A 16,817-nucleotide genomic window follows, 5' to 3' on the forward strand; every position below is an offset into this window, starting at 1 on the left:
TGTTACCAGAGTTCAGGAAGTCACAACGATTTGTTGTGGCTGTTGAGACTTTTGGGCGCATGATGGCAGTTCCATTTTTAGCCTCCAAAATTGTTGATAGTAGGTAGGTGGTGTAATCTCTTTTTATGCACAATTCCATTCAGTGATTCCAAAATGCTAAGCATCAAAAAGTGGAATCACCTTCGTACATGCCACATAATGCGAATTTCGTGGATCACCGTATCAGATGAAAAAAAAAACCTTATTTTAGAATCACTGAGTCTAGATTTTTTGAAGCCATGAACGGCAAGAAAAAGCTTGTTCTGGAAGGTGTCCGAGATCTTCATTTGTGTGTTTCCTCAGTTCGCTTAGGGGTCAAGGTGGTGTGGGAGGCTTTGGAGGAGGTGTATGTATTAGAGAAGGTATAGCTATAGTTTCGGACGAGACTACGATAAGGGGCGAGGTCTGACTCTCGGATCTCGAGGTATCATACCGTGTAAGATTATGATGAACCTGCGAGGGAACTTCAAGGGTATCCCGGCGCGCCCTTGGCTTATCGCTGTTTGCTGACGAAGGAGAGAATTGGGACGTTGGCGACCGAGGTGACGCGGGCTCGGCAGTCCCTGTGCCACACTCAATGTCAAGCGCTGAGATAATACTGCCATTTATGCTAGGTGCTCGAGAAGGACGCAAGACGGGAGTGATATTTCCGTCGGCATCGCGGGTTTGATTGTACGCTTCCCTAATATGTGGAAGCTTTGGATTTCGCTGATCTTCTCCAGGAATTTCTGGAAAGTCAACAGCTTTTCCATGTTTGAATTCGGAGTCGTCTAGACGGAACTCTGCCGCAGTACCAACATAATTACCGATTGCAGTTAAAACATTGGCTACTTTCCGTCTGTTTCCCACGTCTGTTGATGACTTGGTTAGGCCAAGTGAAGGCCGATTACTTGAAGTCTGCGCTATTTCGTGATGCTCTATCTCGTGAGAAGTTCTTCCACTGCTATTTGAACGGCTTCGACGCATCATTTCAATGGCATCTGGAGAGGGGGATGGCGATAGATCTGGGGCAATGCCCAGACCAATCCCCCGTTTTTGGAACTCGAGATGCTTTGAAGTATTTTTATATACGTCCTCTACGCCTGCCTCCATATTTGCTGCCAGGAGACGGTATAAGGACCCGAGGACTGCTAAGCCAGTGCCTACAATGGGTGCCCATTGACCTATGGAAACGAACAAGTAGAGTCAGCAATGTATCATGTCTATATAAAGGTAGGTGGGTACGTACCGATAGTTGCTATGGGCTCAGTTTGATATGCGACTTGTTGGCTGAAAAAGTTTCTCTCCCCAAGAATAAGGATAGCCAGCACCGCACCTACGAATACGGGAACTTCTATAGCACTTAGGAAAAACCTAATCAAGCTATTGACCTCTTTCATTTTTCCGACAGTTGCATTGTTGGTGCCCTCAATCGGCGCATCAATAGGTTCTTCTTTATGGCCGAAACGATTGTTCCAGTTTGTCTCACGGATTTTGTTCCACATAGACACAAGTGAGAGTATAGCAGGAATGCAGCATGCGGCTGAGAGAAGAGTAACAGTGTCGAAGGTGAGTTTGTTCGGTGCAGGAATAACGTAGATATTATTCGCCGAGCCGCCGCGCATTGGAGAGAAAGGGCCAGAGGTGACATCACAAGTAAGACCACATGTCGAACCATAGGTGAAATTTCCTCGAGTGAAATAGGCTGGATGCCCGTCATTATTGATTAAGCAAGGACTTGTGCTTACCCTAATGAATTCCACAGTTAAACTCAACAGGCCTTGCAAGAAGATTGAGTATTAGCAAATTCCAAGTGAAATGTTGAAGAATAATACTTACCAGCAAATATCAATCCAGTCCATAAAAAGATGGTGTTTCGGCCGGGTGTTTCAAAAAAGTATGTTCGTGATAGCTTCACAGTTATCGGTGCAGCTAAAACACCTATGGAGCACAGTTGGAAAGCTCCGTATATATCCATATCAACCGCACCTAAACCATGATTAGTCAAACAAATGGGACGATTTCTCTTATTATGAGGTACTCACCATCCACGTGGACCGCTGCAAGCACTATTCCATGAAGTGCAGCAACGGCGGGGAAAAGCAATGCAGCTGCCAAACAAGCTTCTTTCAGCCATTGTTGTTTGCGAAGAAAAACACATGCTGCTACGAGAACATAGTATCTGTAGAAAGAAGAATCTAGATGTCAGAAGCCTGGAACTTTTTTGCAGTATTTTCATAGAGTGGAGTGGAGTTTTCTTGGAGAGACTGGTGGAGAGATAGAGAAGCTTACAGAACCCGGGAACCTGGCCCATACTGACCAGATACAGGCCATGCGCACACGACTTGCAATACATCACTTGTAGCATTTGTGACGGTGTTATTATTGACTATTGTATTATTCAATGAGGTCAAAGGGATCGCCGGCATGACCATTTGTCTACTTTCGAACGAGATGAGTTCATCGACTTGCAATCAAGTCAATGATAGTATTAGATATCCTTAGGGCAATTGAACATGCATCGAAATCTCTCTTGTGTAGAATATGAGAAGAAGAGAAGCGTTGGACGTTCTTAAGGCCAAATAAGCTTATCGGCCAAGAAAGCCATGTGTGTACTGGAGGGAATTGTCTTTACGGCGTCATCCGTCATCCGTCATCCGTCATCCACCGTCAGAAGTACCTAGGTAATAAGATTGACTGGCATCTCTGTAGCCCAGCCTCATCGTTCTCAAAAGTAGGGCGGGTGTGGCTGAGGGCTTGGTATCCCTTCCAGGTTGGAGGCAGTCCGTAATCAAACAGATCAAGGGGTGCAAAGTGAATAACGATAGAGCTGAAATTTCCATATCTACCTGGTGAAACAATGTATGTACGTAGATTTGGATCACCCGGGCTCTGGGGTACGTAGCTGCAAAGACGATTAATGGTTGGTGGTCGATGGTCAAAAATGTACGGGAATTCGGCTGCCTAAGCATCGGAAAGGTTGTTTGGAGTGGTGGGAAGAGAGAAAGGTTATTAACGTTCGATTGCTTGGTAGAGAATTATGTGGTTTAATTGGTTCAAATGCGAGGGTGATGGCAGAAGTAAGAACATGAACATTTTGCCTTCCTAGGTAACCTTAGGTATCGAAAACATCAAGATATTACACGAAAACCTCCGAGTTGATATATATAACTAACTATAGTTACATAAATCTAAATAAGAGAAGACTTATTAATACTCCCTCTTCAAAATATGGATTAACTAATTCTTTTCATTTCAATGATAGAATGTTGACAGTCACGTGATAGTACTTATCGCTTATCAGGTTTTCTGGTGCTTTCTTTTTGAGTAGTCTGGTAGTCAGTACGAGAATTACCCAGAATTATCATCATTATTCACTCTGTCTCTGGTAATCTTACATACAATTTGATGTTTTGATCTTAATGCCCATTGTCATTACATTTGTGTACCCATATATCTACACGTTTGAATTTTCGAAAACATCTAGATTCGCCCTTCAAATCATCATCCAGTTTTTTCCTGCAGTCTCTACCTGCCCAAGGACACTTTCACAAGGCATAAGAAAATCTGCACAAATCTACAATAAGCGTGATCAGCCTAATCCATTCAACCAAGGCAAAGGGCGATATACACACCAGAAATATTGCCAACATGGGTCAAGAAGCGTCTCAACCTCAAATCAATCCAAATGATCCTCCCCATACGCTTTCAGCCCGTTCAATCGAAGGAGTCGCGGATTTCATCAAGAGTGGCAAAGCAAAGAACATCGTTGTTTTGACAGGAGCTGGTATATCCACTAGTGCGGGCATACCAGATTTCCGTTCACCAGAGACCGGTATTTACGCCAATCTTGCCGAACTGAATCTTCCTTATGCAGAAGCGGTTTTCGATATCGACTTCTTTCGCGAAAATCCAGCTCCTTTCTATGTTCTGGCAAAAGAACTCTATCCTGGCAAATTCTACCCTACAGTATCACATGCTTTCGTTGCGTTGATCGAGAAGAAGGGATTGCTCAGAATGCTTTTCACACAAAATATTGATTGTTTGGAACGTCGAGCCGGGGTCTCTTCGGAAAAGGTCATCGAAGCACATGGAAGTTTCGCTACTCAGAGGTGCATTGACTGCAAGACTGAATATCCCGACGATATGATGAAGAAAGCTATAGAAGATGCAGACCCAGCAACTTGTCTGGTTCCACAGTGTGGTGGTTTAGTTAAACCAGATATTGTGTTCTTTGGCGAACAACTACCGGAAGCCTTTCACACTCACAAAATGATTCCCGCTACTGCTGATCTTGTCATTGTGATGGGCACCAGCTTGAGTGTTCAGCCATTCGCAACATTGCCAACCCTTGCCCCCGAGACGGTCCCAAGACTGCTGTTTAACATGATCTCCGTAGGCGATTTTGGCAGTAGGTTGGATGATGTGGCTGTTCTTGGTGACTGCGATAGTGGCGTTAGGAAACTAGCAGATGTCTTGGGATGGAGAGACGAATTGGAAGAATTGTGGGTTTCGGTTGGAGGGAACACAAAACAGAAAGAGGCTGAAAAGGCTGAGGAAGCCAGGCTCAATATGTCAAGAGATGAACTTTTTGAAGCAGATATCAAAGAGCTGACTGGTGAAATTGATGAAGCACTAAAGTTTTCGAGTAGCCATACAGATAGAGTAAACGCCGATCTCCAGAAAACCCCGGCGGTAAAGTTGGCATCCTCTACTTTAGCTCCTGAAGATATGCCGTCGCTACCACCTACAGATTTTGCTGCTGAAAAGGTAAGAACTCCCCGTTTTGTACCATAGCTCAACTTTTTGATATAGTTGAGTCTTCAACCAGCAGGACTAACTAGATATAGGGTTCACTTCTGGCAGATATCACGAATGGAATACCACTGCAAAAAGCCACGACTGTTGTTCGATCCACTCCAATAATACACGAGAAAGAAACTGCAACTAAATCCACGTCCGCGGATCTAAATTCCACCACTGATGAGCGCGCTAAAGACTCAAGTGTTATGCTCGACGTCACTATGCCTCAAAATATGCCAAACTCATCCAATACCGCCACAACTCCTTGATCATAAAAACCAAACCTGCTACTAAGACCAAGGCTAGAAGAATGACAGAGTGATCATATTGTGTGATTTGAACATCAAACTATCCCTTAACTTCACTACTTCAAGCGGTACATCTCCGTAAGATGTCATTAACAGAGCTGGCTCTGAGGTAGAAAATTAGTACGTACTTAGGAATGAAGCAAGGGAATTATTGTCAGTCAGAGCTATTAAATGAATTACGCTTTCACGTCAAATTGAGGATTGTGAAATCTATATGGGTCCCATACTCAGATGCTCTCGAACCAACTGACTTTACTTCAATGGATAGGAGGTGTTCCAATCGGACTGATGATTTTAGGTTTCCTTTGTATGTGTTTATAATAACTTCAAAATATTTGATTTATTCCTACGGCTCCTTTTCATAAATCAGAAAGTGCTAAACATAAATATGGGCGTGGAAATAAATGCAAAATCAGATTTTTCATCATAAACATGCTTTGCAGAAGTTGCGTAGCCTTTCCATCTCTTATTCCATTCCATGACCGACTAAATAGTTGCAAGAAATACTTTCAATGTATTTCATTGAAGTCACCGGAATTGGAATTGTTCGTTTAGAGCGGCTGCTTAAACAAACAAAGAGCCTTATCACATTCTTTTATCTCTTTTCAGAGAAAGCTTTGTTCAACAATTTATGAGCCCTGTCTCGAACACTGTACATGACAATCCATCTCGTTCTTTTCTGCACTTCGATTGAAACAACCTGTTTTGTTATCCGTGGCATATTGAATATCCGTAACAAGTAATGGCAGAAGAAAATGCCTACAATCCCGACCTTGACCAGGACCTCGAATTCTACGAAGGACCAGATCCTGCCGAGCATGTTGGGATGCCAGCGGATATACGAGCGCCCCGGAACCCCCTTGCATTGCGTGATATTGGGCTGCGGCGTCGTCGGAGACGATGGCTGGACAAGACCTGGACGTGGAATGAACCATTAAATCAGATATATGGAGGTGTGAGAATTCTCTCAAGTCAGAGTGATTGTTTAGTAGGCTTTTGGAGAGCGGAAACACAATTTGGACCAAAGAATATAGTTGTGAAGCAACGTCCTTGCTCGTTTCGTAATTTGAAAGACCCGATGGGACAAAAGTTGTCAGATGAGTCAAAGAATTATGAGAATTTACAATCGCGACTTCCACCTGGTCATAACCATCATATTGTGAAGCTCTTCAAGCGAGCCTGGGAAGATGAAGGGAAAAACACTTTGAGTCAGGACGTGGGGCGAGTGGAAAGAATGATATTGGAATGCTGTAATAGTAGCCTCGATGATTTAATAGGTTGGAACATGAGGCATAATACGAGGATCTCTGAACGAAGCTCGTGGGAGATCTTTCACTGCATTGCTCGGAGTCTACTTATCATGAAGCATGGTACCGAAGATCCGGCTGATTACCGTCGACAATACGACCCTAGGGGCAAGGATCTTAACATTGTCCATTTTGATCTCAACCCGCAAAATATATATATCAAGGACTTCCCACATCCAACACATTTAAGAGATAGAGGCTACGTGCCTGGTTCTTTTCGACGAGCGGCTAAAATCAAGATTCCTCAAGATGAAGCTTACCATCGAAAACATGGCAATTTAGGGAATGTCAATTCACGTGCCCCAGAACAATTGCGCGCGCGTGACATGATGGACAAAAGACCATGGTTGCAAAGTCGGGCCACTCATCACAAGGCTGGAAAAGATAATACACTTCAATCGGTCGTCTACACATCGAAAACGAATGTCTGGCAAGTTGGTTTGATAATGTTTTGTATAATACACTGTAGGACATCGGTGAATTGGAACGATCTTGAAGCAAAGAGAAGTGATGGTACACCTAGACTCGTTGATGGAGGGCCTACTATAATGAGTAAAGCCCATGGATGGGAGAGGTTGAACAGGGATCTGAACCTTCCATACAGTCGAAGCTTGCTGTATGCTATCTACGAGTGTCTTTTGATTGAGCCCTCGAATAGACCAGATGTTGCAACGTTGTTTGAAACCACAAGAGCTGGCCTTGCTCAAGCGAACATGGAAGCTGGCTTTCTCCCACCAGATCTGGCCGTCGCTCAACCAGACGCTCAACCAGAACCAGCACCACCCGCTCCTCTCGATCCTCGGCAAGTTCCTCTTCCAGCCGCTCCTCCCGAGCAAGTACGTCCTCCAGCTGTCCCTCGAGTGGCTCCCGTTATAATGAATCCAGAATTAGACCTTGAAGCTGGACCGCCAGAACCCCGTCTAGCACCTCCACCAGTACCCCGACAGCCACCTTATGATCCTCCAGCACCCCCACAAGAAGAACCACCTGGCCGTGCCAACGTGAATCGAGCCGAAATTTATGATCCCCCAGCAGTATTATATGCCGAGGCCGACGAGCTTCCTCCTGCCTACCAGCTCCAAGCCCCCGAAGGCGAAATCATGCCGCAGCCCGAATGGGGCGAAGGCCTCGAGCGTCCAGCGCCCAACTACCCCGAGCCTCCCGCGTACGAAGAGTATAATCAGCCTCCGGTCGAGCCGCAACCTCAGCCTATAAATCAATGCCTACCCAGACACCCTCGTGCTCCACGTCAAAATCTACTTCCTCCTCTCAATCTCCCCAGAGGCCTCCAAGTGGGTCCCGATAATCCCGTACTCATGGCCGTTATACCCCCTGAGTATCTCCCCTCTATCCTCATCTGCCACGTTATAGAAAACGATCTCTTCCATCGACAAATCGGCAACATATATCTACGGGATTTACACCCTGCGACGTCATTTTACGAAATCAAAAACATGTTGGTGGCAGAGGGACTAGGTATTGAGAGAATGAATATAAGGATTCGAGTAGATGACGGGGGAGCGCAGCGAGAATTGGCGGATTGGGAGAGGAGGATGACTTTGGGAGATGGGGTGGCGGTGTTGGTGGATAATCCGAATGGAATGGTGTTTAGAGAGATGCGATGAGAACCCCTTTGATGGGAGTGGGAGTTGGGGTTTGTATATTCCCTTGATGATGATGATGATGATGATAATAATAATAATAATAGATCCTCAGATGAGGAGAGCTATGGTAGATTTTCTTGGATACGGGTATCTACCCATTACGTGATATAAAAATTGTCATATTTAATACATTTTGAAGCGAGGAATGCTCCTTGTTGAGCATGGAAAGAATATAGAGTTCCTATACACTTCGTACTCTCGATGATCATAAATTCAGAGTCAGTCCATGGTTTGCCTTGAAATTGGTAGCAAATCTTATATATGTGCTGAGAATTCTGGCACATTGGATGAGAGATCTCCGATATGTGGTGTGAATGCAACAATTTGTAAAATAATACAGCAATACAGCACAAATTTTTTGCATATTGGACAACAATGGCATTGTTTCCAGTATCCATTTTTGGGGCAATGGCATTGTTTGTATAGGTATTCAATTTATTTCTGGTACCAATTCTACCGGTTTAATTACCTTATAAAATATTATAATCTCATCTCAAGTTTCAGATGGATTAATCCACACTATGGCAAACTCAAATAATACTCCAACATCTTTGGGTAATTAGGTGTTCCAAGACCTGTAACTGGATCCCATCTATCAATCATTAAGTTAGCACTCTATCCGTCCAAAGCTCCTTCACATTAAACAAGAAAAAAAGTAAATATAGAAGACTCACCCAGGCACCGCTGAAAATCCCACGGTACTACATCCCGGATTTGTTCCATTAACAATATCATTCAACATGCTTGGATTGGCATACAACGAGGGGTTCAAGAAACCAATTGGTCCCTTTCCGATATTGATTCTCTCTTCGTTGATTCGATTGATGACAGCAGAAAAGATTGGTGTACTGGCTGATGTACCACCACTGAGTTGAAAGTCGTTTCCGTTGTATATCTATTGTTCGTTAGCCAGATTACTATGTTGGAATGAAATAGAATGGACGCACAGCAATGTTATCTCCATTTGCGGCGACATCAGGAATACCCCTTCCAATTCTGTTATAGATACCTCCAGTAGAACCAGCCAAAGCGCCAATATCGGGTAATGTCTGAATATCCCCGGTGTCATTGCTCAACGCGCTATAGGATGGATAGGGTGGGTTGTAATCCTCGAAAAACTTTGCTACGAAACTAGCTTGATAATCAGGAATTGGATAGATATTACTGAAACCTCCTCCGGAGGAATAATTGACAGAGTATGGATTGCCGGCAGGGTCGAAGACGGCGGATTCGGGGTCATAGACGGAATATCCGGGATACACTTTTGTGGCGCCGACGGCTGTTACGTATGGACATGTACCGGGCCAAGTCGGGTTGAAAATATTGAGATCAGGGCCGAGGCAGCCGGTTGGGCCGTCGATATCGCCCGGATAGTCTAGATTAAAATGTTAGTTTTTTACAAAGAAAAAGAAAGTTTGACCCGAATTAGCCGATGTTTTGTACTTACTTGAGACACCGGAATCGCCTGAGGCGAAAAGGAATGATACGCCTTGAAGGCCCAGTTTCATATACTCGAGACATTGTCGTTTTTGATATGAAATTGGGAGGTCGGATTCTTGTCCACCGTATGATAGAGAAATTACATTGGTGGGTGTGAAGGTACCGCACATGAGTGATCCTTGCCATCCTCCAGTAAGTGGATCTGGGTAGGCTTGATCCAAGTACGGATCGTTACCAGTCTCATTATAGGCAGTGTAGCTGCAGTATGACTAGAAGATGTGAGCTGATATAATATTGACATTCGATCATATTGTTGAACCTACTCCATCTAATGCATCTAAGAAAGTGTTGAACCCAAAAGTGTAAGTATCATTCTGATTAGCTTGTACAATATAATCGTCAACTTGATAGAGAGTGATTTGCTGTGGGTAAAGGATCGGGTAAGCAAGTTGAATATCGAGGTTTGCCTCCCCACCAGCGTAATAAGGATCAGTTGTTGATTGCACTCCACCATCGATATTTGCTGGAATCGGATGTGTGCCATTGGGAATGTTCTTTGTGAAGTTTGTGAAAAACAAATCAAGATCATTTTGAGTGTAGAATTGTAACTCCGACTCAAAAATACCCAAGGAATTGTTTGGATGAGACAATGTCGCAGGTGGTATCTGGTAAAGTGCAGCAACACAAGCAGGAGTGATAGCAATATCACAAGTGCTCAAATCCGTGGCATTGGTGCCATTGTAGTTGTGCTTAGAATCTCGTAGTAATCCATGTGTATTCCTTTTGAATATTTCGTGCTCCAACATCTCGGCATTGCGCTTCAACTTATTGCTTGGGTGTTCAATTGGTGCAAGGAGTTTGATACCGGGACTGATGTAATCAATGTGTTTTCTAATATCCTTGGGGACATGATATGTCTCGCACGAGGGCATAACACCACCAGTGATCGAATCTTCGTACTCATGGTATTCGGTATACAGAAGATTTTCTGCTTCCTCAGCAGTCGCATAGAATGCAAACCATCCTTTGTTATCCGAATGAGTAATACGTCCGGCTGGGATACCGGAGTCAATCAACCATTTTCGAACTTCATCTTCTGTTTGCTGAGTGGGGCGAAAAGCCTCAATGACTTCTTCGGCAGTCCAATGCTGTCCAAAATGCGGAGATGCAGGGTCGGATCTATGAAGAGCTGGTTAACTTTGAACTTCTCCTCTGTCTTGATTGATGGTACTTACATCTTCATCAAATGGTCATGCCCTTTATCAAGATTGTTTTGCGTCAGGCCAATTCGCATAGGCAATAATTTGTGTGACTCTACACGATCTTTTTTCGACCATCTCGGGTGTAAACTTTCTCTTTTTTCGTGGACTTCCAAATGTCGTGGTACAACAATCGCACTCACTTCAAGTGTGAGAGCCACGAGGGCAACAAGGCCGGAGATCTTCGTTCTCACCATCTTAATGGATGGGATTGATTGAGGTGATTGATCAATTTCAATTCAAAAGGCTGAAGAACTTTCTCCATCATTTATACCTTGGCAGGGACAGCTGCATTTACCCCTCTCAAGATCTGCAGACCCTAGTTCCTTGAGCTTGATGCCATACTGAATGAGGCAGGTCGAAATACCTCTCACAAGAGGATACACGATAACATCCGAGTTAACCTCTTGATAAGCAGGGACGTTGTTGTTTAAAGATGTAAGCTGACGTAGAATGAATTGATACCTCCTACATAGGAAAGAGCTTTATGGATGAAGTTAAATCTTGACCATAAATTTCGCAACAGCTATGAGCTGGTCGAGCTTGAGCGGAGCTTTCAACCAAACGACGTGCTTAAGATATATATCTCGACATATCGTGGCAGATTCTTTTAGTAATCCTTCCGTTGTTCGTACAAAAATGTTGTGACGAGAGCTTGAACAGGGCACTAATCCATTTGCCCCACTCCTTGATAAGTGAACCTTAACACGGGCGATTATCGCTCAATACGAGAGCAATTTATATTGCAACGACCTTGTAAGACGTACCACAAAGAGCCAAAGAGCTCTCCTCAAGATTATCGATGCCGGTGATGCCGGTAACACGCAACATGCGGTCAGGAAGTCGTTGATAACAACATGAGACTCTTGTCAAAAATCTTACTCATATGTAGGACAGGACGACATAGAAATAGTCATCTCAATGGGTGATATAACAACTATCTCTGAAGTTCTCAAAGATTTTAGAAATTTATGATTGTACTAGACCAAATCCATACTTGTCATGTTGCCGACTAGGGTCACAACTAGTTATGCAGCTCTATGATGCAAAGACATTTCCAACTCACGATATTCGCCGCAAGTTGAGGAGCAGAGAGCCCCTTCATCATTATGATCTTCAAGATGATTTCAGTGTTCACATTTATCAATTTCATCAATTAGAGTTATAACAATTTCCGTCTCATTCCGATGAAAGGTTCTTTCCCAATCCGTTCTCGCCTCACGTTGGATTCCCTTTGAGACTCGATTTTCCACCACAACTCAAACGTTAATGCTCACTTATTCCATGACGCATCTTCCATAATCAACCATAGTCAACTAGGCCGAGCGTCGATAAACTTACTTATATACTAGTAGTCGCAAGTATCTGGGTATCTATTCGTATGTTCAATACAAAATTCCTGTTTCCACATCTTTTTGTGTGCACTTTGAGTTGAACACACAATCTTCGGTCGTAAGATCCACATTCACAACCCCGATTCGTTCTCAATAACTTCAAGATACTCAAGAGTGCATCTATATTAAGTGAAGAAAGATATGGTATGTATTGAACAAACATGGACTAATACTTTTATATCATAGTGACTATACAAGAACTTTTATGGAAAAACGAGAATCTATTTCAGAGTTATACTCAACGAATCTGGTTAGGAAGCATACCCGCATCTAACCAAGATAAGCATCGCTGGTCAAGAACTTCTTGATGTTCGGTCTGTCCTCCACAGCATCTACTAATTGCACTAATCTCGGATACTCTTTCAGTCCTTGTCGTTCATCTTTAGTAAGACTTTCATCGTGGAGTAATTGATATAGAGCCATGTCTGCATATGTGATTTCATTGCCAGTTATGAAAGGTCCCTTTTTCGAAAGCTCCGAACCCTTCAAGTGTGTTTCGAATTGCATTGAGGTATTTCTTCTAATCGCCTTGTTGATGTTTCGGATAGTCCTCTTTTTGGCTGTCAGAGAAGAAAGCTGAAATGAACAGAGTTCGCCCTGTAATCGTTTGTGAGCATTTTTTCAAGAGCATTCAAATGAAGGGGGTTCGCTTACAATCAACAACAATATCGCAGATTGCATCGGCCCAATACTTCTCATCTTCATTCTTCCCGTCGTACACGCCTAGCAATCTTGACCAATGCCTAAGGATAGCATAACTCTGTGTCAAGATTTTTCCGTCCGGCATCTCAACCACTGGTATATTTCCCGTAGGATTTATCTCGGCAACTTTCCCATTTCTCTCATGTTCTGGCCATTCTTCGAATGTGTACCGAATATCCTTGAATGCAGCTCCTGCATCGATGAGCAACAGTCGAACTACTTGACCTCGACCTCGGGACTGGTAATCGGAATAATGGATAGTAGGAATGCCGCCAATATCTTTGTTTGCTGCACTTTCTGTGCCGTATGTAGAGGTTTGAGGCATCTCGTACGGATCTAGGTATGCAAATAGTTTTGGATATTCGAGGCAGAAGTCGGCTTTGGCAATAGTATATCTCGCGGGGTACGTAGTGGGATTTAAGTATCCACAGAGGAATGTGGGGATATCTTGTAGCTCAAACTAGTGGTCAATCATGACCATGTTTGTAAGACTACTGCCTTGGCCCAAACCTTGTATTGTAATTCCAAATGCATCATCTTATTCCTACCTATGTCGTTGAAAGATGTCAAGCACGCCTTCTTGTCAATCACGCCCTTTTGAAACCCTGTTTTCACAATTCCAAATGCAATGTCATTGTTGTAGAGCTACACATGGTTGATCAAATCCATTTGTACGAGTGCACGCAATGCTCTCTCGTAGCTTTCTAGCCTCAATAGAATTAGCATCAAAGGACCAGCGGATCCTTCGACACTGCCTCCTACGAAGTGGAAAAGTCTCGATCGGATCTTCTTGATAATCGACAAGTTGTCATTCCATAAAGTCTCAGATCCCATTGAAAGCAAAGAGGTGTTGTAGAGACGAGCATTTCCGGTAGTTTGAAGTTGCGCTTCTGATTCGAAATAGTATTGGACGAAATTCGGAGTGCACTTCGGATATTGTGGGACTAATTGGTTGAATCATTATGCGAATCCACCAATCACGTTGCATAATAGGTTTGTTCAAAATTTAATCCAACATGAATCTAATTTAGGCGCCGCCACCATTCAAAAATCATATGATTTCCCTGCTGGCGCAATGGTAGCGCGCAAGACTTCTATCAAGGCTTCGAAATCATATTCGAGGATGTGCCTGAATCTTGAGGCTACAGGTTCGAGCCCTGTGTAGGGAGTTACCCTGAGTACCATCGGTTTGAATCCGTTGCTAGAAACAATTTTTGCCACTTTTTTCGAAAGAGGGGGTGAAGAGTTGCCGATTTTTTAACATCGATGTCTAATTTAGCTGGTGAGCAGTAACATGGTGGGGTAAATTTGGACTTAATCCTTCCGCACGGACGTTAGTGGAGTTCGAATGCCCTGTCAATGTTGGTTATGCTTCTTTTTATCTCCTTTTATTTGTGATTCACGAAGACCTGGTAACCTCGCCGAGATATCGCTCAGATTCACCGGAGAGTCAACCGGTCCCTCCACCACCTTGTCTCTACTTTGTCCCGAGATTTGTCCAATTCCTTGGGAGATCTGTGTCATGAATTTTATCTTGTCACAAGTATTCGAGTATTTAATACTGAGATTGACGATATCTTCGAAGTGAGCCTAACTACTCCTTGCTAATCGACATTATTTGATACATCAAATTCAACTGTCTGATCACCGCCATTTTCAACTCGAAATATCTACATGCAGTGATACTGTTACACTGAGTGGGTGTAGTCTCAAGCCCGAATCGAAAAGTCATCGAGATCCATTGAGTTGTTATTTGTAACCGCGACAATCGCAAATATCTTACAAACAAACGAACGCTCAACGTCAGATTGTTTGAAGTCGAATATCTCCTGATCTGGTAATTTTGAGCGAGTAGTAGAGGTTGAGAAAGTTCCAGCCCTTGCCCCAGTGGCTTTTGTTGCTGGGGGAAAGTTGTCACACAATTTCAGCCAATTATAGACCGATTGAACATCCGAGACACCGCAATCCCGCTGGGATTCAGGGTCATGGAACTGGTGCTGAAATGGTAGTAGACATATACGGGAGCCTGCTGGCATCCAGAAATAACGACTTTTGAGTGTAACTACGGCGTCGAAGTAGAGGTACAGAACGAAACTTTACTGCCATGTTCCAGCCTACTCCTTGGTCATTGAAACGAATTTCCATTCGAGACATGGTCATCCATGACGCGATAGGATTGATTGGCCTACAAGGTACCCAAATCAAACACCTCTTCACCCCGCTTTCAGTGAAGCAAATGCAGGGAATCGTCCATGTATCCTCTGCATGCTATCCACCACCGATATATAAGTAATTGTGGCATATTCTGGGCAGAATTGGTCAATTTGAACAATGATTGCCTACACACAATCATCAACTCTACGTTCATCTAAAAATCCATTATACTGCCCTAATCTACAATTTTTCCGACGCATCGAGAGGTAAGCTTAATCTCCTATACATCATGAAGGAGAGAAAGCTAATCGAATGTCTAGGCAATGTCCTCAATAACCAATGTCATGCGTCTCCTAAACAACGTCATCACTGGCGAGTACCCAGAATACCTTCCACGCTCTAGTTCCGAAGTCATCACCTTGCTCGGAGGGTTGAAATCTCGGGAAGAGGTTTACCTCTCGCATTATCGGAGGATGAAAGGAGTCACGAACCACGAGTTGAAGAGAATGTATGATTTCGTAGCAGCTTCTATCGTAAAGGTCACAGACATCACCAAAGAGCTCATGGAGTTAGCTTCTATTGATTCTAGGGTCAAATCGTTCCATGTATATGAGGCCCTCAGAATTCTCCATCTAGCATTCGGTGCATTTCAGAGGTTGGCCGGCAAAGTCAAAACGCTTCCCCGGCAAGAAAAAGACCGTTGCTTCGGCTACGTGGGAGGTTGCTACAACTACTCCATTCTATTTCAAAAACTCCTTTACCCCGAAGACGAATGCGATCACCTCGAAATCTACGCCCAAGCCCTCGGGCACGATTTCCAATTCTGTTTCAAGATAGACACTGATCAGGATTACTCTTCGCCAGGCTCATCTTTAAGAAACGGGTTAGAAAAAACGCTCAGCGCATGTATACCTCCTGCTAATCAAATACCTGTATACTGTCATTTGACAGCACAGCCTGACAAGCCAGTATGCCCGCAGCTTTATCGAAATCCATATTTTTATGGGCCAAGAAACCTTCGGAATCAGAATCATGAATCGAATAGAGAGTATTTCAGGATGAAAGAAGTCAGAGAGAAAGGGATATACCGTACGAAGGCGGCGACAACCGGCGACATAAGTTACAACCATGGAAGAAAAGTGGTTAAAGAACCGAAAGTAGAGGTAATGCGCCGACGGAAGCGACAGGTATGTGCGAAGATTCCCTTTCCCGTCTCAATCTACCAGAATCATCAAAATTGTGTTACACAAACATCGTTCAAGGCTAATGTTGAATTATAGACACGCGATCTGGAAGCACAATCTGGATATACACACACAGCATCATAAGGAAAAGCCAGATTTGGGCGTTAAGTGATGAGATATACTTTATGATAATGATAATGAAGACATACGACGAACAACTGTGGCATGACGAAATAGCATATTAAAAAGTTGGTTTTTGGGATAGTGGAATGGATCGATGAAATATTTTACATGTACAAGAAAGATAATGAATCATGAATATCTCTTTCTCTATCTTTACATCTACACTACACACACAATGACTGCCAATTTGCGCGCTGTACATCAAGATGTTCAACTATTCCTGCTGCCGAAATATGCAAAATCCCAAACACCACATAAACCAGAAGTTCTACGGACCTAGACATCCGGTCTAGCTAGCTTGCACCAACATCTCCGTAATTTCCACCAAGCCAAGCCAAGACAGTGACATTCCAATTCCCCGGCCAGAACCCCCCTAAGAGAACCCTTCCCTAGAAACCCAA

At 43.6% G+C, this 16,817-nt stretch overlaps 8 protein-coding genes across 8 annotated transcripts; 3 read left to right on the forward strand and 5 right to left on the reverse strand.

Annotated features, from left to right (window-relative positions):
- Window positions 1-354: 354 nt before the first annotated feature.
- Window positions 355-2,447, reverse strand: EAE97_010266 (uncharacterized protein; the record flags this gene model as incomplete). Its single annotated transcript, XM_038880781.1, has 5 exons — window positions 355-1,202; window positions 1,268-1,798; window positions 1,858-2,007; window positions 2,064-2,200; window positions 2,311-2,447. The coding sequence occupies 5 exons, from the start codon at window positions 2,445-2,447 to the stop codon at window positions 355-357; spliced, it is 1,803 nt and encodes a 600-aa protein (XP_038728491.1).
- A 916-nt stretch (window positions 2,448-3,363) lies between these two features.
- On the forward strand, window positions 3,364-5,540 carry EAE97_010267 (uncharacterized protein). Its single transcript, XM_038880782.1, has 2 exons — window positions 3,364-4,788; window positions 4,869-5,540. The coding sequence occupies exons 1-2, from the start codon at window positions 3,670-3,672 to the stop codon at window positions 5,088-5,090; spliced, it is 1,341 nt and encodes a 446-aa protein (XP_038728492.1). The 5' UTR covers window positions 3,364-3,669; the 3' UTR covers window positions 5,091-5,540.
- Window positions 5,541-5,871: 331 nt separating this feature from the next.
- Window positions 5,872-8,061, forward strand: EAE97_010268 (uncharacterized protein; the record flags this gene model as incomplete). Its single annotated transcript, XM_038880783.1, has 1 exon — window positions 5,872-8,061. The coding sequence occupies one exon, from the start codon at window positions 5,872-5,874 to the stop codon at window positions 8,059-8,061; it is 2,190 nt and encodes a 729-aa protein (XP_038728493.1).
- Window positions 8,062-8,619: 558 nt separating this feature from the next.
- Window positions 8,620-10,996, reverse strand: EAE97_010269 (uncharacterized protein; the record flags this gene model as incomplete). The annotated part of the gene is made up of 6 exons (XM_038880784.1): window positions 8,620-8,692; window positions 8,775-8,995; window positions 9,048-9,475; window positions 9,548-9,809; window positions 9,864-10,719; window positions 10,776-10,996. The coding sequence occupies 6 exons, from the start codon at window positions 10,994-10,996 to the stop codon at window positions 8,620-8,622; spliced, it is 2,061 nt and encodes a 686-aa protein (XP_038728494.1).
- Window positions 10,997-12,463: 1,467 nt separating this feature from the next.
- On the reverse strand, window positions 12,464-12,700 carry EAE97_010270 (uncharacterized protein; the record flags this gene model as incomplete). Its single annotated transcript, XM_038880785.1, has 1 exon — window positions 12,464-12,700. The coding sequence occupies one exon, from the start codon at window positions 12,698-12,700 to the stop codon at window positions 12,464-12,466; it is 237 nt and encodes a 78-aa protein (XP_038728495.1).
- A 13-nt stretch (window positions 12,701-12,713) lies between these two features.
- On the reverse strand, window positions 12,714-13,220 carry EAE97_010271 (uncharacterized protein; the record flags this gene model as incomplete). Its single annotated transcript, XM_038880786.1, has 2 exons — window positions 12,714-12,790; window positions 12,848-13,220. The coding sequence occupies 2 exons, from the start codon at window positions 13,218-13,220 to the stop codon at window positions 12,714-12,716; spliced, it is 450 nt and encodes a 149-aa protein (XP_038728496.1).
- Window positions 13,221-13,540: 320 nt separating this feature from the next.
- EAE97_010272 (uncharacterized protein) lies at window positions 13,541-13,883 on the reverse strand (the record flags this gene model as incomplete). The annotated part of the gene is made up of 2 exons (XM_038880787.1): window positions 13,541-13,839; window positions 13,877-13,883. 2 exons carry the CDS (start codon window positions 13,881-13,883, stop codon window positions 13,541-13,543), a joined length of 306 nt encoding a protein of 101 aa, XP_038728497.1.
- A 290-nt stretch (window positions 13,884-14,173) lies between these two features.
- EAE97_010273 (uncharacterized protein) lies at window positions 14,174-16,541 on the forward strand. Its single transcript, XM_038880788.1, has 3 exons — window positions 14,174-15,315; window positions 15,370-16,236; window positions 16,330-16,541. Exons 2-3 carry the CDS (start codon window positions 15,373-15,375, stop codon window positions 16,375-16,377), a joined length of 912 nt encoding a protein of 303 aa, XP_038728498.1. The 5' UTR covers window positions 14,174-15,315; window positions 15,370-15,372; the 3' UTR covers window positions 16,378-16,541.
- Window positions 16,542-16,817: the final 276 nt, after the last annotated feature.

Source organism: Botrytis byssoidea (assembly GCF_014898295.1).
Source record: "Botrytis byssoidea strain MUCL 94 chromosome Unknown BBYS_026, whole genome shotgun sequence".
Taxonomy (NCBI): domain Eukaryota; kingdom Fungi; phylum Ascomycota; class Leotiomycetes; order Helotiales; family Sclerotiniaceae; genus Botrytis; species Botrytis byssoidea.

Bases quoted from the DNA above. Each gene is read 5' to 3' on its own strand.
- EAE97_010267 (XM_038880782.1), top strand. From the start codon at position 3,670: ATGGGTCAAGAAGCGTCTCAACCTCAAATCAATCCAAATGATCCTCCC. The intron at 4,789-4,868 runs GTAAGAACTCCC...AACTAGATATAG, and splicing joins CAGATTTTGCTGCTGAAAAG to GGTTCACTTCTGGCAGATAT.
- EAE97_010273 (XM_038880788.1), top strand. From the start codon at position 15,373: ATGTCCTCAATAACCAATGTCATGCGTCTCCTAAACAACGTCATCACT. The intron at 16,237-16,329 runs GTATGTGCGAAG...GTTGAATTATAG, and splicing joins TGCGCCGACGGAAGCGACAG to ACACGCGATCTGGAAGCACA.